This window comes from Panulirus ornatus, chromosome 6 (assembly GCF_036320965.1).
Source record: "Panulirus ornatus isolate Po-2019 chromosome 6, ASM3632096v1, whole genome shotgun sequence".
Classification (NCBI taxonomy): domain Eukaryota; kingdom Metazoa; phylum Arthropoda; class Malacostraca; order Decapoda; family Palinuridae; genus Panulirus; species Panulirus ornatus.
The window spans coordinates 47,026,790-47,051,622 of NC_092229.1; the positions used below are offsets into that span (position 1 = coordinate 47,026,790).

The 24,833-nt window shown below is 37.7% G+C and overlaps 1 protein-coding gene across 2 annotated transcripts in view; it reads right to left on the reverse strand.

Moving 5' to 3' along the window:
* Positions 1–10,364: 10,364 nt before the first annotated feature.
* The window catches only part of Lis-1 (LisH and WD40 domain-containing Lis-1), a 70,711-nt gene continuing 56,242 nt past the window's right edge, over positions 10,365–24,833 (reverse strand). The window contains exons 7-10 of one of the 2 annotated variants that reach the window (XM_071662854.1): positions 22,737–22,872; positions 16,343–16,498; positions 15,125–15,320; positions 10,365–15,006 (exon numbers count right to left, since the gene is read on the reverse strand). In XM_071662854.1, coding sequence (XP_071518955.1) covers positions 14,933–15,006; positions 15,125–15,320; positions 16,343–16,498; positions 22,737–22,872 — 562 coding nt within the window. In that variant the 3' untranslated portion in view covers positions 10,365–14,932. The remainder of the gene's footprint in view (positions 15,007–15,124; positions 15,321–16,342; positions 16,499–22,736; positions 22,873–24,833) is intronic. The other variant, XM_071662855.1, reaches the window with a different exon arrangement.

Here is a 24,833-nt window from a genome sequence, read left to right on the forward strand (position 1 = left end):
GATACAGATAGTAAGCAGAAAACGTAATTGATATCAATCCAGTCTCACGGTGATGTCATATTAAATCTGTCTTACCTGCAATTACAGGGTGAGAAGTTCTTTTCAAATCCTGCTAAATGAAACAAACAGTTTCACTAAAAAATAAAATATACATAAACACATATATATGATCCTTTCATCTGGTCTGCTGAGAATATTCAGTAATTTGTTTCCTCGAGTTCAGAAATGTAGAATCCAGTCTACAAAGTTTTTATCCATATAAATATGCAATGGGAAAGAGCATCTCAGAGACAGAGATAATCTATTACAATACAATGTGATGCCAACCCGTGATCTATATATGACTCTTGCTGTAATGGCCAGGAATGAAATTAAGTAGGGCCTCTCCAAATCGTATAGTTCACATTACATGCCCACATATCAATGTACATATGCATGAATGCTAACATAAAACTAAACCATCTTACATATATACCCCTGCTTACTTTTACTGCCGTAGATTCTCTCAGAGAAGTGTTTAAGAAGGAGAGAACTGAATGGTCTCGTGAAAATATCCTGGAGAGGTAGGGATGTAGGGAACAGCAGGCTACCACAAAGGACTAAGAACACACTTTTTGATAGCCTTTTTAAAGTTTGGAACAGCGGGCCATATGACTTGTCTGGTTGCCACCACAGAGATATTCAAAAGAAATATACACAATGTTAGACCCTATGTCCTTTTAGGATTATTAAGTGAAAACAGGTTATCAGAAACCGAGTTTAGTACAGAGTAAAAATGGAGTTGGACATTAACAGGGAGACATTTCTATAGTTTGTATATCTACGGAGGCATCCCATTTATCATCTATTACTGTGCAAACATCACAATGTGATCCACTTACCCCAGGCCGCAATGGTGGTTGACTTATCCGCTTGTGTGGCTAACTGGGTATGACACGTTTGGTTGCTCCAGAGGGTTGGCGGCCTATGTACCCCTGCCTGATCACGTGAATACTTACGTGGAGCATTTGGCCACACGTTAAGAAATTTTCATCTTTAGGGCCTCCCATTAAGAGGAGCAGTTACATATGGAAAAATAGAATACTAAATTTCATGTTTTATATAATTTCTTGAAAATTTGATTGTGAAAAAGGACCGGCTAAAACAAAAATTATATTCCTGATATAGAAAAAAGTATATATATATATATATATATATATATATATATATATATATATATATATATATATATATATAACTACACAGTTACTTTTTATATTTAGTTTGTGCAGATAAAATTATAGTTTCTATTGCATTAGATGAGGTGTAAAGTAGTGAACCAGGTTAGACGAATAAATGTCAGGCTAAAATCATCTGATGTCTATAACTTCTCAAACGAGATTACATCAGTGGCTCTTATTGTCTAACCATTACCCTATTAACTTTTTCAGTTCAAATATATTAGCATTTTTCTGTTAGTGCAATAGAAAAATTCAGTTGTTGCCACATCGTATTCATTGTAATAGTATTTGGCGGGATGGCAAAATAATCTAACAGATATGTCGTTTGTTGCTCTGAAATTTGATTTGGAAATACAAAACTCCATTAATAGTTTTCGTATTCCTTAACAGGTGAAATAAATATGATCTGTATATTCTGGGGGTTACGCAGATATTTTCCTTTTTTGTCTATGTATGTGCATGAGTGTTTATTGACATAGGCAGTGGATTTACATACCTAGAAATTGTATTGTCAAGTTGAAAATGTAGAAATATGAACCAAAAGGAATATGTACGCGTGAATTCTTTTAGATGACTAATTTTTTTTTATTTTACTTATTTCCATTTGTCCGTCTTCGTACTGCATTCTTTATTTGTACTTGGTATCATACAGGAATCAATTCAAAGAATGTTTATAACTGTCTTTTCATTACCTATTTTTGAGGAATTTAATAGTGGAGACCTTTTGAGAGAGAGAGAGAGAGAGAGAGAGAGAGAGAGAGAGAGAGAGAGAGAGAGAGAGAGAGAGAGAGAGAGAGAGAGAGATTAACGAAGTTATCAGCTCTTTCATTCAGCAATACTGAAGGAACCTCATCCTTTAGTTAGTCAGCCACATTTACAGGAATCCACCTCTTCTGTCACGGTGTAGTGTACAAATGTGAATATGGCTACCACGAGCAGCAACGTTACTCACCATATAATCTCAGACTCACTGATCCTCACTCAGCACTAGGTTGGTTTAGGTATGGATGAGATTTCATTGCGAATAAATCATTTTAGAATTCGAAAGCCACTCAAAAACCAAATTAGATGCTGTTTTAAGGGTCTGTTTGATTTAACAAAATGGCGTAGTGATAAAAAACAACCGGGAGTGGCTGTTATACTCGCTAACAACTGGTTGTTTTTTTTCTTCAAGTTTTTCTATGCATCATCGGCAGCTCTGGATTGTGGAGGGTTTAATGAGTGGCGAAACCTTATTGGAACTCAGTAATATGAGAACTTCGAGGATCATATAACAGCTTTCTCTCCTGTCCTTGGGGATAGAGGAGAATAAATACTGCCCAAGTGTCGTAAAAGCGGGTAAAAGGGGCACTGGAAATCCTCCCCTCCTGATTTGACTTTTCCAAAAGAAAGAACAAAGAAGGGGGGAAAGTGAGGATTTTTTCTTTCTTGGACTCAGTCATCGGCATTCCACTCTTAGTATAACTTCTTGCTGTCAATATTATATTAAAACAAGTGCATGGCCATGAGAACTAAGAGACTGAGTGGTCAGGCCTTAATGGTTGGAAGGGGAACTCAGCCAATCATATCTCGACTGTAACGTCAGCATCATTTACATATGTTTGTCAGCCAATCGGAACTGGCCTTGTATAATACCACGAGAGGTGTTAAGAGTTGCTCCCTTCAGATGGCAGACCAAGATAGGCTGTAATTTTCTGTTGCCCATATTTTGTATATCAATAGGCACTGTACTGCATATATCTATCTCTCTCTCTCTCTCTCTCTCTCTCTCTCTATATATATATATATATATATATATATATATATATATATATATATATATATATATATATATATATATATATATATATATATATATATATCTTTTTCTTTCAAACTATTCGCCATTTCCCGCATTAGCGAGGTAGCTTTAAGAACAGAGGACTGGGCCTTTGAGGGAATACCCTCACCTGGCCCAATTCTCTGTTCCTTCTTTTGGAAAAAAAAAAAAAAAAAAATTATACTTAACCGCCGTCTCCCGCGTTAGCGAGGTAGCGCAAGGAAACAGACGAGGAATGGCTCGACCCGCCCACATACACATGTATATACATAAACCCCCACACACGCACATATACATATACATATATATTTCGCCTGTGTGTAAAGTGTGCAAACAAATGTTATCATTGTGTGTGTAGAGGAAGATATTTCTTGGTATGGAAACTTATCTGGATTGTTATAACTTTTTGTGCCCTGTAAAGCGATTTATTTCTTTTTGCGCCGTTTCTTTCAATGGAAAGTTTTAAATCCGTGTGTTTAATTTCATAGCCATTTCCCGCGTTAGCGAGTTATCGTCAAGAACAGAGGACTGAGCATTAGAAGGAAAATCCTCACTTGGCCCCCTTCTCTGTTCCTTCTTTTGAAAAAATAAAAACTGGAAGGGAGGATTTCCAGCTAGTCCTACCCCTTTTAATCGTAGGGAATACGTGGGAAGTATTCTTTCTCCACTATCCCCATGATATATATATATATATATATATATATATATATATATATATATATATATATATATATATGTGTGTATTTTTTTTCTTTCTTTTATACTATTCGCCATTTCCCGCCTCAGCGAGGTAGCGTTAAGAACAGAGGACTGGGCCTCTGAGGAAACATATATATCAGCGTAAATCAGGTACTCACTTAATTGACCAGCCCTGAGAGGATAATAAACAGTTGCATTGACTGTAGTTACACTACGAAGTCCCAGGTTTGAAACTGGTCAGTTAGCTCACCATAATCATTGAGTCTTGTTCCATTAGTTAACAAGTAACTCTCATGACCCCCCAGGTTCTGTAATATGTCATACCTCAACTATGTGCTTTCTGCCAAATGGCTGATTAAATCAACCTTTATTTATTTAACTATTAAATCACTACACTATGGAGGCCTATTATGTAGCTCAGGTTATATCATTTTTGTTGCATGTGTTAATTTTAGGATTTAAAATGGGAAGAAAATCACAAGTATTTTATTTCCACCAGTAATGTCAGTAACTATCTCAAACAGTATTTTCAGGCTACATAGTAAAATGTTCGAATGATTGTTTTCTGCACATTTTCTTTATTCTTTTATAATTATTTTCATAATTTTTGGAATTTTCCAACAATATTTTCAAATCACCTTTTTAATCTGATTTTTTTTAAATGCAGCCACACAACAGCCTAAGTGGGAGACAATAATTGTTTGATCAATGCATCACTCCTGGGCCATCGGTTTGACCTGCACAACATAAAATGACCAGCCCAGTTAGTGTTAAAACCAATGCTCATTTTATATTTACTCTTTGGATTACCAAATTTTTTTCTTATACAATGGCTTTCTACACATTCTGAATTCTTTCAACCTTTCTTCATTGCTATTTTTCTTCTGGTACAGCTTTGCAAGAATTTCATCTTAGAACTCAGAATGATGTTGTTTACCTATATCCCTTGTGGTTGTTTCATGAGCCCCCTCCTTTTTTTTTTGTGCTTTGATATCCACAATGTACTGTATCTGTTCAGTCAAGCAGTGATAGTTCCTTTTATACTATCTTGTTAAGGATAATACGGTCTACAACAGATCTGTAGTCAAGCTACTTGAGGCTGAAAATGTAAAATATTTACAAATTTCTGCAATTAAGGAAACAATAAAGTAAAATATATGGGGAACTAAAGAACACCTATAAAGATTACATTCGAAATGAAAAGTGATAGCCAGGTAGTGTTATTGTAACCAAAGATACTTGACTATGCTAAACAAAAGGAATATTTATCAAAAACAGAGACCAAAAGAAAAGCAATAAAAGTATAATAGAAAATCACCCGAGACAACATCTAGAGAACATTCAAAGTGACCCAGAGGAATAGGGTAAAAGAATATATATCAATGCAGACTAGTGTCACACAGCACAGAACTCAAATTCGAGTTTAAAGACTGAGGAGAAAGAGAAAATCAAGCATTATTAGATCTGTTGAGATGAAGCTTACAAAGATAGAATCGAGGATTTGTATTTCCTAGGGATGTAAGACTTCACACGATAAGTCTTGAATTTCAGTAACCACTCTTGGGTGCAAGTCCTTTCAAAAAGAACATAATGCAATTAACACATGGGAATATTGCATAACAACATTTCATAATCCTTCAAATATATTTAAAGACCCAGAATAAATATGCAGATAAAATACCGAAGGCACATTTAGTATGGTGTAGGAGGCAGGCCCTTCTAAGTCAAAAAAAATACAATATCTTTATGGATGAAAAAGTGACAAGAGAATTAATGAATATCTATAGCATAAAGAGACTTGGGAAGTACTGGAAGATATAGTTTTCTGACCTGCACTCATAGATGATGCACCACAAATTGAATCTAGTCTTTAGAGGTAACATTTAAGAACACTGAACATCATGGGGCACTGCATGTTTTCGACCTCATATGGATAATTGTAAGGAATGGCTTGGGAATATCTAGAACAGACAAGTTTCAGTATTGGTCAGATTTATGAAATTAAATCCCACTAAATGCATGTTGATGAAGATGGAACACACTAAATAAAGTACTAATTATGAGTGTCATCTTGTATGCATCTCAATGGATGGGTTTTATGAATTTCAAAATTATCAATATGTTTTGTGTCTCGATTTGGTTTGTATGCATGAATGAGAAATTTCCTAATAATTACAATAAGGGCACTTTTTACTTATTTCCACTGAAATACGAAATCAACATAATATTTATATAAGCAAATGACAGCATATGTCTCTAGCAGTCGATATATTACAATGAAATAAAAGCAGGGCTACTATTAGAGGCCAAACCAATGGGCATTCCTCAGAATCATTCGTCCATGGCCTCATCTTATATCACATAAGAAAGTAGTATGAAGTTTTTTTTACTGAGCAGTAAACAGATGTTCAAAATATATTTACAGTCTTATGTTTAACCCAAATTAGAGCATACATCATGGTTTGTTTAAAAACTTAAACACATTAATTTATTACTGCACCCAGAATCAGAAAGCTGAGTTACAGTGAAAAGATAACAGCCATGAATTTGCCCCTATTGGTGTGGATTAGAAGGAAAGACATGATCTATCTATCTATTCCTCTGATGCCTGTTTCCTTCTGAAACTCCCTCAAGTAGGTGGCCATAGCAATAGAGACTCCATAACATATGGACTCCAGTGCTGCTTTCTAGCTTCTAGTGCCTCACCCTTAACAGGCCACTGGCAGAAGGCAACTCTAGTGCAGTGTTTGCGAAGGCTCCTACTGACTATTTCTACCTACTGTTCTGACCAACTACTTAATGCTCCTGCGTAATGTTCTGACCTACTGTTCTACTTAATGCTTCTGCCTAAATGTTCCTACCAACTACTACTATCTATTGCCCCTACCATTTTGCCACAGGAAACTCTAGTTACAAAGAATGAGCTGTGTGAATTAGGTGTTGTCAAGTGTTATGCATGACAGGGAGAGATTGTATGTTTGCGAACAGAATGCCAGTAGCACATGCGTGGATGAGAGATAGAATAGACAGCTACCTAGATGAGATGAGTGCAATTAGATAACCTCTGGAGTGCTAGCTCACTACGTAGCTGCCACCAACCCTCCCCAATACCCAGGTGGGTAATACTGGTATTATACCTCCCTGGTCGCTGGCTGCCTACTATATTCACATTACTGAATTAACTTACATGGTAAAAGTATTTCTTTGAATTAACAAAGAAAAATCAGCAATAAGTCACAGTAAAATATTAAGAAATGAATGAAAGATATGAAGATACCACTTTTTGTAGACTGATGAATAAATGAAACGAGTAATGAAACAAAGAATGCAGACAGTATGAATGGTTTATAATACTGTAAAGAAAACAAGAGACAGAACCGCCCAATTGTGAAACTCTGATGCTGTACTTTTCAAAGGGGTAATCATACATACACTCTCCAACTAAACATAAACATGCTCAAACAAGACTCAGGCACATACAAACTTGGAAAAAAAAATCAGTTCATTACACTTCATGGTGATTGAGGTATAAATCAAATTCCACATAAATTTAAGACATGAACAACAGGGTGAGTACTAAGACCATCACAACCTAAAGACAGTTTTATTTTCATGATATTATTCATTTGGATGATTCACAAATGCCAGTGCATTTGCTAGGATGTGAAGTGTTGTGAACTGCTGAGTTTCTTGTAAAAAATCTTGCATATGGTTTGTTTGCCTTCACAGTTCTCTTGGGAGAGCTGGGATTTTGTTGCAGCAAAGATCTTTGTGGTCCTCTATTGTCTTAAATGGGTATTGCTCCTATAGGTTCTACAGTGAGTTTGTGGTCAAAATCCTATCTGTACACCAAGCTCATAACTCGGATCTAAACCTAAACTGTTATTTATAATAATTTCAAGAGATTTAACTCTCCTTACAACTTCTAACACTATACATATTTGCTGTACTTATGCACCACGTAAATACCTTTTTGTTAATAAGAAAAAATACTGGATCAAATCATTAATCCAAGTTCTTTTCTGTTTACAATAATAAAGGTGAATTTCAGAGTAATGTATGATATATGCAGCCAGAGTCAACTTCAATACTGTATATACTAAAGATATTTATATCACTCTTTTGAACCTCTCACTACTGTTTTCAAATGGTAAAGGCATGCATCGTAGAATTCCTAAGCTTGAAAAAAAAGGGAGGCGGAAGAGAGAGAGAGAAAGAAATAGGGTTAGCTGTACCTAACTTTCATAGTAAATGATGTCTCGCATTCCAGTCATCTTATTGCCACAAAAAGTGATTTGTGGCCTATGGGTGAAAAGTCGCAAAAAGACATCTTGAATCTGGTGTATTACATAACACAATAAAGGAACTGGAAAACCTTCACATTCTTAAGAAAATAAAATGGTGAAAGACCTCATCATAGAACTTTGCATTTTACTGCACGTCTGACATGACTCATGGTTCTTAGGCTGAGTGCTAGTCACAAAGTGGGATTGTGATCACGGGGTCACATTAGGTTAATCTATGCATTGCTTCATTCTCTGAGAGAGCAGTGCTAGTTCATTCACCATGTATATTTTTTGTGGGAAATTTTGTAGTTGCCTTTCCTTTATTAATCATTGATAATTTACTTCAACAAACCAAGTTTTCCTTACAATTTGGATCACCATCTGTTGCAGCCTAACGGCCCAAGAAAGTGGAAGCAAGGAGAAAAATGAAAGCCAAAATATTAGGGAATCTTGGCTTAAAGTAAGAGTCTAGAAACAAACATAAGCATGTGGAGGCGAGAAAAATTGGCCCATTGTGTGTGTTCAAATTTAAGTGTTTCTGTCTTAGGAATACATGATAACCAGCTGCTTTTCCATGATACCTAGGCACTGGGAACTAGTCATCAAAAAATACATTCTGAAGCAGGTGGATGAGCAATATTTTGGAGAACAGATGATCCCACACAGATGCGCTTTTAACGAAGCAGTTTTCAGTGTCTACTTATATTGCAGTTTCTATAAATAAACATGCTTTCGTTTGTATCCATAGCTTAAGCAGTACTCATGTGGATACTGCTTATGTAAGGAGGAGATCTGTTAATGGTGGTCCAATTCCTGAGAACAGCTGTAAGGCAAGTAATAACCAAAAGTGAAGTCTTTAGTACTAACAATAGTGAAATTGTTACTGCTAAAACAATGAATTCTTAGGTGTTTGTGTTAATTTTTGTATCATTGACTTAAAATTATTACAATAAAATTTGTGGAATCTGAAATTCAAAGTTTCTAGAAGCTTAATTCAAAATTTGAGCATAATAATGTTCAATACTATTCAACATATCATAGAAGCTACTGGTATATGTTCAAGAATGTATATACTTTAAAGTACGGACAGTAATACAAAAAAAGGTTACGGGACCAGCAAAATGAGTCACAAAAAATGAAAGGAAAGGTGGGTATCAAATTCATTTCTAGATAATTCAGTTAGTATACTTTTAAGAGAATGTAATACAATGACAATCCCTTTTATAATCAATTTCATATTCTTATTAGCACGCAACAATATATGAATTACTGTCTGTCTATATCTCTGACCCCTGTCCCCTTTGGGAACTCCCTCAAACGGGTGGCCACTGCAAGTCTCCATAAATGGTGAACATCGGTGTCACTTCTTAGCCTTTAGCACCTGACCCTTAACAGGCCACTGGCAGAAGGCAACTCTTGCACAGTGTTTTCAGGGTCTCCTACCAACTACTTCTATCTAATGTCTATGATATTTGGTAACTGATACTGTAATATGTAACACTAAACGAGACATGTGACAATACAATAACAAAAGTCCTCAGGTGTCTAATGGAGAGTGCACTATAGGGGTTGAATATCTTCGCAATGCTTTTCCTCAGTTATCTTCTCATGATATGACACCTCCACAAGGTAAGCCATTAATTGATTTGGCATGCATCAAATGCAAAAGCAAATTCTGTGTGGGTAGCAAAAGCTGGTGCTTCAAACAAAGCCCCTTTTTTCACAAATTATGACAGTACCTTTCAAAAAGAAATTCCTATAAAATTCAATCCTAAGCAATGCCAAGCTTACCTCTCACAATTGTTCAAAATTCTTCACAGTGTGTTGAATTTATCTAAAAGTCAGAACAGCAGGAATCCAGTTTAGGAAGACAAACTCAAAAAAAAAAAGTAAGGGAGACTTCATGGTGCAAGGGTAAAGATATGCGATATGCAAGAGGTTCTAACCTAAGAGTATGACAAGGTAGGCATTCAATCTTCTCATCCTCAGAGTCATAACTACTTGATATTTAGACTTTCAAGATTTACGTTACCCAGGCTTTCCCAAAATAATGTTACTTTATATCATGGGCAATGGTATAAGCTTGTTACTTTGAACAGAATTTTTGGTAATGAATTTATGGGGCTCATCTACAGACCAAAATGCAGGGGCTCCTGTTCAGATTATATATCACAGCCAATTTCATGGAAACATGTGTGACGATTTCAATTTCTTTACATATATGTATCATCTGATGCCCTGAAAGAAACCAGATGATTGTGAAGCAGTTCTAGTCACGATATTCAAAATATTGGTGCACCAAAATAACTTAACCAAAGAAGGAAATATAAAGAAAAATACTGGTGTACATTGAATTTATTTACTGTTACTTACGTTTACAGAATAAATGTACAGAGAAGAGAAAGTTATTATTTACAGACTGGATAGCAATAAACTTATACAAAAGCATCTAAGCCCATGGAACATTTCCAATTTTCAAAATAAAGCAATATCAATTTACTACAAACCAGTTCTTTTTATTCTGAGCTGCCTTGATGGAAAACTTTTTTTTCATTTCTAGTTGATAATAATACAATCCTCGGTACTCATATACATTAATACGTAAGATGGATATCATCGTTCCTTAATTTTCGTTTTCAAAAATCTATAGGATATCACAAACTATCTTCCACTTTCCCATGACTTGATTGTGTTATTTCATAACTGAAGTATGCATGCTCCTATTGTCACACAAAGGAGGCAAAAACATGCAAACAACACTGGGGAAAAGCGACTAAGCTGCAAAGTAAAAAATTTTCATGCAAACTGTTGAAAAATTCAATAAATATCAAGTGAAGTATAACCGTTATCTGAGGGCAAAGTATGAAAAAGATTGAATATAATGATGCTATTAGCAAATCCTATAATCACTCAAATACAAATCACTACTAACCCAAACTTGCTGAATGAACTAGGATAAATGAAAATCTTTCATATGACAACTGGTTCACTGAAAGACAAAGTTCTGAACATCAGTTTTAATGGACATAAATATGAAAACTTAGTTCACTTCTTATACAGAATGGCTAACCAAGGGAAATGGAACTCGGTGTGCTCATCAGGGTGCCTGTACATATTCAGGGTGAGACGTCTCTCTAAACTAGCAAGAGCAGAAGCCCTGAACACCTGAAAACAGAAGTGAACTCAAAATCTGTGCCTGAAGTCGCTCGGAGGATTTGCTGGCATGCTCCTCTTAATATACAACGAGCGTTTCAGTTAGCTAATGCTGGTGAAAATTTAGAGAACAGAAAATGCAATACTATCTGCCATTTAGAGCAACATCCAGCAAACTTACCTTCACTGTTAATTTATTATTCCATTTAACCTGTGCTAATATATGTGCACTCAACTTAAATTCACAGATCAGGTCACCAATACAGTATGTTTAAGTTGGCTCAGGTAAGTCTATCATCAAAGCCTGCTGGACTAAAAAGAATCTACAGTTAATGAGGAATTCAGGACTGGAGGAGTGATAGAAGTCATCATAAGTCTGTCTGATTGTGAAAATTACGAATGATACTTAAAGAGGATTTTTGCATGTTTTTGCACTACTGTTGCTAATTCACTTTCCATGTGGTGTCAGCTCATCAGGATAGAGGACAGCACATGACGACATCAACGACTACATAATATTTCAATAATGTCAACTCTTCTGTTTAATAAGGGCAAATCAACTTTATTGGAAAACTAAGACACTATCGGCGATTTCGTCATGCTCTGATTAAAAAGCAGGTCGTCTACTTTTGTTCTATATTCGCACTTCAAAAGTAATGTTTTACCAGCACAAAAGACTATGGAAACAATAAATAAGATACATGTATTCATATATTATCATCAAAGTTATCATCATGAACATCAACATTAGTGTGTGTATGTGACTATATGGTGACAAAAGTTGGGTTAGTTACTTCATACATATTAGCTGTCAGCAGACATTACCTTTCAAGAACAGACATTAATTTCAAGGCCAAGCAAGAATCTTGTACATAAATAAAGGATTAAATATCCTACTCTATTGAAGTCACTATCTTACTGGTGAACAGCATATGATCACCATAAACTATGGAATGTGAACATGACTTAAAAAGCTGTAAATAATTGTGTCAGGCAAGTCTGCTTCATGAAAGAAAATGTTGCTAGACACACTGCGTAGACATGCCCGGCCTAGAGGGGTTAAGGGTGGTCAGACTATGGGTTACCCTTCATAAACAGCAGCTTCAGCCAAGGTGTGAGAACAGACCCATCCTACAGCTTGCTGTCACTAAGTACTCAAATGTTATGAGAAAGCATCAGCTGTCCTGTGCCCCCAAACATTCTCTGGCAGCTTCTTTGCATCTTTTACCCTATCTTATTGAAGAAATATATCAATTTCCACTCAAACAGATGAAATAAATTATTGTAATAAAAAAAAAATAACCATCTGCACCAAAATGCACTTACAATCTATTTGGCTACGCGCTAGTGAGAGGAGCGGGAGTCAAATTACAAACGACACTCAGCAGGCATCTGATGACTAAAGCGGGACATACTTGACATTTGCCTTGGCTGCCACTTACTTATACCACCACTTGAATCTCAGATCTAGTGTTAAAGGGGTATATGTATGTAATAAATGTATATGTATTCATGTACATAAGTATATAGGTGAGTTTTAAAAGAATATGTGTACATCATTCATATAAATACATTATAATCATGTATATATATATATATATATATATATATATATATATATATATATATATATATATATATATATATATATATATATCCTTGGCGAAAAGGTGTACAATCTCATCAAGCAACTTCACTCTTAAGAGTCCATCATTTCTCTGCTACTGGATGTAGCGCTGCCTTAAAGCCACAAATGTCCCAAAATAGGGGTCCTGTGGTGTTGAACACACACATACACACACACTTGTCAGTACCTAACATTATTATGCAACACTGTTACAGATAGAGTAAGATTGTGTGGCAGCCATTTTCAGTAATCAGATACAGCAGAGCCAGCATCTATCAACTTTTACTGAACTAAACTCGTATATTATCAGGTATGTTTGACACACTGACTCCCTCTAGCAGTGCAGGCAAAGGCATTTTTCCAGGACAGGTTTGGTCTTATCACTGTTTGCCACTGGTCATGTTCCATTACTGGGTTGTTGCTCCATGTGGTTACCTGACAGGTCTTCGGTTTATATCCTATGAATCTAAATTCCAGCTTCTTGGTGATCAACAATGGAATTAAAACTGACAATAACTGGATGCCAATGTGATATTACACCACATGGCACTGTTAAATAGTACAAAAATACAAAAAATATACTAAAGCTCTGTAAATGTAGACTATATAAGGTAATCACAGCATGTTAGTAATAAAAAGGCACCCTTTGTGCCTCAGGTCAATAGTAATTTGACTTCCAAGATCTGTCATGAAATGCAGAAATGGGGAGAAAGGAAAGAACTAAGGAGGTAATAATTTAAGATTAAGGTGCCAACAACATCTTTTGCCCCAAATGCATGTTAAGAATGGGACTGTAGAAGCTTAGCTGGACATAAGACACAACCAAAGTAATAGACACTAACCTGCTTAACATATACCAATCAGTTTAACAATGCAAAATACAAGCTAATGTAAGGAGACCAAATAAAGTCTTTGGTCATACCCTCTTTGTTGTACTTGTCTTCATCACTACTGAAGGTAATTAAGCAGGTCAACACTAAGTGTAGCACCAGACCGCCTGTACTAGCCTCTCCTGTACTCCAGGGTTCAGGGTCACATGTTTCTGTCCTGTGCTGTGCAACAGATCGACCAAATACATCATTATTTGATAATTCTTTCATGGTTTTATCATTATAAAGTTTACATTAAAAAAGATCATATTACAACTGACTTAGTTCAGTAATATAAGATACACTAAACAAGACCATACAAAGGTGTTTATTGTCTGACAGTCCAACAAAATTTCTTTACAGGACACACTGTCAGCTGATTAACTGTCAAAGCAGAACCTAGCCTGCCATGCCCACCTGAAACACAGCACACTCACAAGCAACACCACTGCTGCCTACATACCTCCTTGCCCCTTCTTGCCAAAACATTATAGTTGGTATATAGTCAACTATTTGCTTCTACTATTTACAAATGTAAATAAATCCATAATCTGCCATGTTTTTGAACTGGGAATGAATCATCACGGGGTAACACCTGAAATACAAGTGAGCTTTGTGTTATATATTCCATGGTTTTGAAGAAACACCTCTTCTCTTCTTTGGCGTAAACAACAATGAATGATTAGCAACACATCACTAGGTTGGACAACTCACTTCGTCCTTATGGCCCTCTCTGCAGCTCACTGCCTCAGCTGTCACGTGCGTGCATGATAATGAGAGGCAATACAAAAAGCAGCTATACACAGGTGCTCTATACCCACCCTGGACACACCCTAGAGCTTCTCTGTCTTCTGGCAGCCACGCCCTAATTGCCACCATGAGGGTGGTGCTCGCATTATTACATTTGTGGTATTAATAATAAATTAAAATAATAAATTACGGTCTTTCCTCCCACACACGTTGTGCCACTTGCCTCTTACTGCACACTGGCCACTTTCTAGCCTTGGAACAGCCCATCTGCTGTGGAGAAGGATTGTGCCATCAACCACATTAGAAAACTAAGAATGGACAAGTGTGGCAGAGCCGCAAGAGAGCAGATCACAGGCATGAGCTCAGGTGTAGGTAGAGTGGGAGTAGCAGCAACCTGGTGAGCAGCGGCATCAGTATCTGTAGCAGCAATGGCAGCGTGCAGTAGAGGGAAGGGGTGACCAACAGGCTGATGGGAGGGGGTGGGCAAGTCTTGCTCACACACCCTCACATTAGCGGCACTCCCACACCTTAATGGTTTGATCCACACTGCCCGTGATTACATATGGTGCACTCCGATGCATATCTGTAGGGGACATACCAGTGATCCTTAGAAAAAATAGCCATATTATTGTAAAGTGAACTCTATCAAAAGTCTAGAAATTATTCAACAAGTATTGATCAAAATTACCTTTAATGCTTACCTAATGATGTACAGAAATGTGAATGGGCATCAAGTGTCTTTTGGCATCGCTTATTCTTAATATCCCAAACACGAACAGTTTTGTCATCAGAGGCAGAAAGGATGTACTTGCCACCAGAGTGTACCAGGAGGCCTCGTACCCAGTTGTCATGTCCTACAAGTGTGAAGAGACAAAGGCCCACACCTACATCCCATACCTAAAATGAAAAAAAACACAAATAAGTACACTATAAATGTTTCCATTCTACTGAAGTAGCTATATATTCTATAACTTTGATCCTTGCATGCCTTTCACCCTCCTGTATATTCACGCCCTGATCGCTCAAAATCTTTTTCACTTCATCCTTCCACCTCCAATTTGGTCTCCCACTTCTCATTCCCTCTACCTCTGACAAATACATCCTCTTTCTCAATCTTTCCTCACTCATTCTCTCCATGTGACCAAACCGTTTCAACACACCCTCTTCTGCTCTCTCAACCACACTCTTTTTATTACCACACACCTCTCTTACCCTTTCATTACTTACTCGATCAAACCACCTCACACCACATATTGTCCTCAAATATTTCATTTCCAACACTTCCACCCTCCTCCACAAAACCCTATCTATAGCCCATCCCTCACAACCATATAACATTGTTGGAACCACTATTCCTTCAAACATACTCATTTATGCTCTCTGAGATAACATTCTCGCGTTCCACATGTTCTTCAATGCTCTCTAAACCTTCGCCCCCTCCCCACCCTGTGACGCACTTCCGCTTCCATGGTTCCATCCGCTGCTAAATCCACTTCCAGATATCTAAAACACTTCACTTCCTCCAGTTTTTCTCCATTCAAACTTACCTCCCAATTAACTTGTCCCTCAATCCTACTGTACCTAATAACCTTGCTCTTATTCACATTTACTCTCAGATTTCTTCTTTCACACACTTTACCATACCAAACTTGGTCACCAACTTCTACTAATCAATGCTTTCTTCAATAATAATAAGGTGCATCAAGAGAAAGCATCCAAAGACTCTACCTGAGTGAATTTCAAAAGTCCTTCTTCTAACATTATAAGGGTATGATGTAGGAGGACTCTAGAGAGATTGGAGTATAAGGAGGGGTTCAGCAAAAGTCATCCTATGGCAAATTTACATTAAGTGCATTCGTCTAAATTCTATCCTTTGCTTAACTCTTGCTGTATCAATGCTTACAAGAATAGTGTCTCACCTTGATGGTCTTGTCTCTTGACCCAGATATCAGGAAGGGACCTTGGTAACTAGGTTTGCGATTATCTGTTGAAACAGCATCATTCACAGCTGAACATGCATTGCCTTCACACCACGCAATGCACTCAACAACATGGTCATGTTCCCGCAGTTCAGCCTGATGATAATATTCACATTATCATCCGCACATAAAATCAATATACAACCTGAAAACTTGACTTATGGGAGAAGGACATGACAGTCATTATAAAAGATGGTTGGTGTATGTCATTCTGATAATTATTTGTTTGGGTATTCCAGTGAATGGAAGGCTAACATTCTGTAAAAATATTGTTTTCTAATGGTTTTAAAATCAAACAAAACAAAACTAAAAATTAATAGTGTCCCTATTTCAGATCTTAACATGCCATATAGAATCATGACATACCATCATCATGTCTCCAACCCGATACACAGTTTCCTAACAGTTGCATTATACAAACAAATATTCATCATTCTACATTTCTAAGCACTAACTTATTTTGGATCATATTTCATGCAAAATAAAGTCACTATATCAATATAAATTGCTATCAAAAATTACAACAATCTATGTTATTGGGTAAGAACAAGCTATTAGTTTATGGTAGCAAACACATTACAAGAAAAGGAACTTATCTAAGTCTTAGCTTTCCTTCAACATACACTTTGGTGTGTAATCCGAGTGATACCTCTTTTTATTCAGGGTTCTAGTAAGTGAATGACCAAAGAAAATGGGAAAAAAACTCCCAAAACCAGCATTAAGAACTGCAAGTTTGTGGATCATCATCATGAGGCCCATCATACTGCAACATACTTCTTACGCATACTAAATTCTTTCATTTGGTACTACGACATCAAATAAAACAATGTTGAAGAACATGACATGCAGAGCCAGGAGAGATATTCGGCAGATGCAAAAGTCCAGTTTAATTACATACTTTTTCCTTTGAGTACTTTCACTTATGTAAATTCCTAAAGGAAATACTGTGCTTTTAATCCACTCCATTTCACCAAAACCATTCATTACGTTCCTCAAAATTCTGGATAGACTGATGATTCATAGGATGAGAGGCAGCAGTGGCCTTGAAATAACACAACCAAATACATTTTCTTGGTATTTATGGGACCATTCTTTTTCATTTCCTGACTGCAATGCCACCCCCACATTCAATTAATGCAGTCTTCTATACAAGCAAGATATCTGACAGTGCTTCTCAAGGTAAAAGCTGTCCTTGGCCTTACATGGATGTTGTTCTTATTTTAGATCATTAACATCTAATGCCAGCTCAGTCTTCCAGAAATGAAGGCCACTTAAATTCCCAAATAAACTTTCAGAAATACATGCTGGTATGCAACCTTAACCTTTACATATACATCTCTATATTTTCGCTCAATCCATCAAACCCTTACCTGTACATGAGTGAAGCCATCGTAGGAAAAAAAGTGCTTGATGTGTGAGAGGCACAACAACACCAATACTATAATTTTGTGAACCTCACAAAACACATTTCTTAACTTTAAAATTACAGTGCCCATAAAAATAGTGTCCAACCTCCATATTTTCAAAGGTGATACACAGTTAAGGTTTATTGTGAGTACCAGCAATCTGCATCAGTGAGCCTTACGCTATCTTGAGGGAAAGACGTTCTTTCTTTACTATTCCAGGCTGTCAAATCATTTTTGAAATTTTGCTTTTGGATGCTGTATTTCTTCCATCGGTGCTTTACATCACTGATTCTAACCTTTCTAGGAGGAGAAAGCCCAAATTCTCACCTGGAAGCAAGAAAATGTGGGTACAACAGATATTTCTTGGCACACCAGGTGCTCAGAATGCATGATCCGGAGGCTGCTTACTCCAAAAATTCATCAGGACCTTGCCTCATTCAGGAAGTTAACATTAACTAGAATGCTTCAGGAACCTTGCCAATTCCATACTCACATGTCAGTAGATGGTGAGTATGGCCAAAGGAGAGATGACAGTATCAAAATGTAAGAATGACTTTGTAAATGTATGAAGGAGGTGGACAAGGTGTTCTGTGGACACTGAATTTCTACTAAAATTCCCATGTGTTGACCTGGGAGGAAAAACTACTTAATAAGTAAACCTGTTAGTCAATAGACACCACATAGCCTTTATACAAGTCAGATCATTTAAAATGAGATAAGTGCTTCTTACAACAGTGTTTCTCAACTGCTGGAATGCAACTTTAAAAATACTTATAAAATTATCGACACGAAGTTGCGTTGATGAGTTATGTGTTCATGTGAAGTGCAGCCATAGACTCTGTAGGCTACACTGAAAGTGTGATGACTATATACTTAATGATAATAAGATCACTGGCTTTCCAAAAAAGAAAACAGGGCAAAGACCCAAGTGGGGAATTTTCTTTCAAAGACTCAATCATCTTTTTTTGTTGCTACCTCACCCATGTAGGATGTGAGTTTGAATGGAGAAAATTGATGGAAGTGAAGTGCTTTTGATATCCAGGAGCGGACTACGCAGCGAATGGAACCATGGAAGTGGAAGCGACTCACAGGGTAGGGGAGGGGACAAATGTTCTGGGTGCGACGAAGAATGTGTGGGAGAACTTTATCTCAGAGAGCAAAAATGGGTATGTTTGAAGGAAGAGTAGTTTCATCAATATTATAAGGTTGTGAGGCATGGGCCATAGATAGGGTTGTACGGAGGAGGGTGGATGTGTGGAAAATGAAATGTTTGAGGACAATGTGTGGTGTGAGATGTTTTGATTGAGTTAGTAATGAAAGGGTAAGAGAGATGGTTGAGAGAGCAGAAGAGGGTGTGTTTGGACATATGGAAAGATAAATGAGGAAAGGTTGACAAAGAAGATATATGTGTCAGAGGTGGAAGGATGGAGTGATAAAGATTTTGATTGATCAGGGCCTGAACATACAGGTGGGTGGGAGGTGAGCAAGGAACAGAGTGAATTGAAATAATGTGGTATATCAGGGTTGACGTGCTGTCAATGAACTGAACAAGGGCATGTGAAACGTCTGGGGTAAACCATGGACAGGTCTGTATGTGGATAGGGAGCTATGGATTTGGTGCACTACACATGACAGCTAGAGGCTACTTTGAACTTTTATCACATAAGTATTTTTTTTTCCCTTCATACTATTCGTCTAGGGTAAACCATGGACAGGTCTGTATGTGGATAGGGAGCTGTGGATTTGGTGCATTACACATGACAGCTAGAGGCTACTTTGAACTTTTATCACATAAGTATTTTTTTTTCCCTTCATACTATTCGTCTAGGGTAAACCATGGAAAGGTCTGTATGTGAACAGGGAGCTGTGGATTTGGTGCATTACACATGACAGCTAGAGGCTACTTTGAACTTTTATCACATACGTATTTTTTTTTTTCATATTATTCACCATCTCCCGCGTTAGCGAGGTAGCGTGAAGAACAGGGGACTGAGCCTTTGAGGGAAATACTCACTTGGCCCCCTTCTCTGTTCTTTCTTTTGGAAAATTAAAATGAGAGGGGAGGATTTCCAGCCCCCCCGCTCCCTCCCCGTTTAGTCGCCTTCTACGACACTCAGGGAATATGTAGGAAGTATTCTTTCTCCCCTATCCTTTAAGGAAATCCTTTAAGAAAGACACTTTGACTCTCATTTAAAGTAGATTTTTGCCAATGCAACAGTACTTTTACTTCAGTAACAAGGACTAGTACTCTTTAAAACTCGATCAGGGGTTCCCAACCTAGGGGTTGCAAAGGGTTGCAAAGCCTCGAGAGAACGTGGATATTTTTTCATAAATACATCACAGTATTGGGAGAAATTGAGTCTAGTGCATTTTAGGACCTAGGCTAGGGTGAAGGACGAGATGGTACATCATGTGTAGAATTCTGTTTATTCATTCATTTATCATACTTTGTCGCTGTCTTCCACGTTAGCGAGGTAGCACAAGGAAACAGACGAAAAAATGGTCCAACCCACCCACATGCACATGTATACACATAAATGCCCACATATGCAAATATGTATGTGAGAAATACTTAGAAAAGCAAATGGATTTGTATGTAGCGTTTATGGATCTGGAGAAGGCATATGATAGAGCTGATAGAGATGCTCTGTGGAAGGTATTAAGAATATATGGTGTGGGAGGAAAGTTGTTAGAAGCAGTGAAAAGTTTTTATCGAGGATGTAAGGCATGTGTACGTGTAGGAAGAGAGGAAAGTGATTGGTTCTCAGTGAATGTAGGTTTGCGGCAGGGGTGTGTGATGTCTCCATGGTTGTTTAATTTGTTTATGGATGGGGTTGTTAGGGAGGTAAATGCAAGAGTTTTGGAAAGAGGGGCAAGTATGAAGTCTGTTGGGGATGAGAGAGCTTGGGAAGTGAGTCAGTTGTTGTTCGCTGATGATACAGCGCTGGTGGCTGATTCATGTGAGAAACTGCAGAAGCTGGTGACTGAGTTTGGTAAAGTGTGTGAAAGAAGAAAGTTAAGAGTAAATGTGAATAAAAGCAAGGTAATTAGGTACAGTAGGGTTGAGGGTCAAGTCAATTGGGAGGTAAGTTTGAATGGAGAAAAACTGGAGGACGTAAAGTGTTTTAGATATCTGGGAGTGGATCTGGCAGCGGATGGAACCATGGAAGCGGAAGTGGATCATAGGGTGGGGGAGGGGGCGAAAATCCTGGGAGCCTTGAAGAATGTGTGGAAGTCGAGAACATTATCTCGGAAAGCAAAAATGGGTATGTTCGAAGGAATAGTAGTTCCAACAATGTTGTATGGTTGCGAGGCGTGGGCTATGGATAGAGTTGTGCGCAGGAGGATGGATGTGCTGGAAATGAGATGTTTGAGGACAATGTGTGGTGTGAGGTGGTTTGATCGAGTAAGTAACGTAAGGGTAAGAGAGATGTGTGGGAATAAAAAGAGCGTGGTTGAGAGAGCAGAGAGGGTGTTTTGAAATGGTTTGGGCACATAGAGAGAATGAGTGTTGAAAGATTGACCAAGAGGATATATGTGTCGGAGGTGGAGGGAACGAGAAGTGGGAGACCAAATTGGAGGTGGAAAGATGGAGTGAAAAAGATTTTGTGTGATCGGGGCCTGAACATGCAGGAGGGTGAAAGGAGGGCAAGGAATAGAGTGAATTGGATCGATGTGGTATACCGGGGTTGACGTGCTGTCAGTGGATTGAATCAGGGCAAGTGAAGCGTCTGGGGTAAACCATGGAAAGCTGTGTAGGTATGTATATGCGCGTGTGTGGACGTATGTATATACATGTGTATGGGGGTGGGTTGGGCCATTTCTTTCGTCTGTTTCCTTGCGCTACCTCGCAAACGCGGGAGACAGCGGAAAAAAAAAAAAGCAAATATACATACCTATACATTTCAACGTATACATACATATACACTGCCTCCATCCATTTCTGTCGCCACCCCACCACACACGAAATGGCATCCCCTCCCCACATGCACATGAGAGGTAGCACTAAGAAATGACAACAAAGGCCACATTTGTTCACACTCATTCTTTACCTGTCTGAATTCTATGTACCTCAAAAAATAAATAACTGTCAATATTTCTGTGTAAAATTGAATATTTTCTAATCTTAAAAAAAGCCTGAAATGTGTTTGTATGTCCTTGAAACTGCACCACAGTACACTCACTGCCAAAAGGGATTGTTGACTATGAAACTGAACAGGATAATATGGGGGGAGGGGTTGCGAGTGTTGCAATATTTTTAAAAAGGGGTCATGAGTGGAATACAATGAACTAGATGGATAAACTGATCTTTACAACTCTGGAAATCATACAGGATTCTACACTTTTGATGAGCATAGATTACATGCTCCCTCTAGATTAAATATAAAGAGACAAATTTATAAACTTGGTTTAAGAATCTAGTGGTTACCCCTAATTTGGCTAATTCTCTCCACAGTCAATGCATATATCAAAATCAATGTGGACATTACAACTAGCAGAGGAAGAACGTTTCTGAACTGAAAGGCAATACCATGGCCTTTTAAACCTCAGTTAAAGGTGAGTTCTTAAGGTAAGGAAAGAGTTTATGAAAAAATAAGTTGGATTTCTGCTAAAAGGTCACTTTTATGAACTTGCTATACAATACTGGTAAAGGACAGGCAGGCTGAAAACTGCACATTATAACAGTGGTTCCTTCTAATGGCATTAAGTTCAAAAGATTCCAAGTGATCAGACTTTTCTTCCTTTCTTTTCTAATCAATCATCAGGCTACTGCTGTACTAAATGGGCAGGAACAAAAGAATGCTCACCAACTTGTTGTTTTGAGAAAAGCAGAGGTTCAAGTACAGGAAGAGAATTCAGACATAACTCAAACTGCATGAAAAGTATAAAGCATCTCAAGCACTCTTAAACATAAGACTGATGCTTACCTTACACTCTTTTGTGGCTGTGAGCCACACACGAACAGTCTGGTCATTGGAACATGAGGCAATGAGAGAGCCATCACTGCACACTCGTACCATCCTCACCCATTCTCGATGTCCTGTAAATGTCTTCACACAGTACCTGCCAAAAGGATTGAATGGCCTTGTAGCCTTTGACTGGGGCCATGTTGATTCTGAACCTTTCAACCTCAGGACCTATGTGAAAATTCTATTCATTAGATAACCTTTCATTTCATAATTACTCACATTTCCTGCCTTGGTAAGGAAGAATCAAGAAACAGATTACAGTCTTAAAGAAAAGTCCTCAAGCAATACGGAAGAAATAATATGTTTCTAATTTCTTTAACCATCAAAATATGGTCACAGAGTGATGGTAATTTTTCTCTCTAACTGATCTGTATCCAAGTACAGATGTAAGTGTCCAAAACTAGAACTATCTTCCATAATATATACAACATAAAAAAATTGTTACACAATATAAAAAATGTTCACAGTGTAAAACAAACAGGTATCCAAGGCTCTGTACTTGATGCCAGAAAAAGATTTCATCATAATGTAGATGATAACCTGGTTAAAAATTAAAAATAAAATAACCCACATTCAGCTGTGTTCTTGATAATATATCAACTGCAGCTGTAGGTAGGAAAGAGTACTCGATAAGAGAATCTAATAAACTAAATCTTTCTTTCTGTATACTGAAAAGCTTATTCTTGAAAACAAATGGTATCTAGTTTGCAAGTCTACTTTGTTATATGAGAATCATTTCTATACTTTGATACAACCTCTGCAAACACGTAAACATATATGTACATATACATGTATTATGTTTCAGTGTGCTCAGGGCTGGGATCAAAGTAAAATGTATTATCTCAGTGGCTCACTCTGAATATTGTTAGAGACCAACCCCCCAGCAGTCGCAAAGGCGCGGACACCGTTGCTTCGTTGCCAGCGAACTTCATTGGGTCGTGGGTTCTGAAACTGTTCTACCGTTCTAATTTGCCTTTCGAAGGGGTCAAAATTGGCAGCTAGCCTCTTGAGAGCCCGAACAACAAGCTGTTTTCATTTTGTGGGCCAGTAACCAGTGTTAAGAGGGAGGGTTTCCTCTAGTGCGTCTACCTAGTTCATATTAGACAAAGCTAATGAGATTCGCTGACCCTTGCGTTCTGCTTGGCTTTCAAACCTTAGAATTGGGCTTCGCAAATTCTGGTAAATGTTGGGTTCTTTGCTGTTTTATGATTAGCCAATTTTAGGTGCTTGGCGCCTTAGTTGTGTAAAACGCTTCAATTCTCTAAGACTTTCAAAACGGCAAGTTTTGAACATTATTGAGGCTAATAAAACATCGTTATATTCGTCTCGCTAATGAAACTTTGCATATATGAAGTTTAGCTCAATAAAATAAGAATTCCAAAGGATAAACATGCTCGAATACGTCAGTTAGGCAAGCCATCACTGCTCCATAGCGGTGGTAGCCATAACTACATGAGCAGCGACATTGCGCAGGACAATGTGCAATCGTCGGTGTTCCGACTCGGTCGCGTGCCAGCAACTGACATGTTCGGAGCTGTAGTCGTTCTCTCAGAGCTAGCTAGTTGTTACTGCTCTTCCCTGCGTTGTCGCTACCCTTGCTTTGTTTTGAAGGGTTTTGAAATTTGTTCAATATATTTCATGATGTATTGAATGTCTAACCTCACACAACGCATCAGTGTGATACGAACAAAGAGTCGTCAGTGAAGAGAAATTGATAATTTCGGTATCGGCCAACTTTATCGCTGACGAATGATGGAGTGTATCAATATCCTGCTTACGAGAAGGACAGGCAGGAGTGTTCATGCAAATATCGTATTATAACGGGGAAATCGTGTGGCATAATTGTAACCTATTTGCAGAATTGATATCACCAGTGATGTTAGAAATATATCTTGCTGCTCCGATACTTAACCGTATTACTGCAGCACTTGGTTCAGTGGTTTGCATTAACCACTTGCAGCCTTCACCTACCTCAGCTTTATAGATATCACACCCTCTCCAACTGAAATGTCCGAGGTACATTTTGATTGATAGGATAATGAAGGAGGATGAATG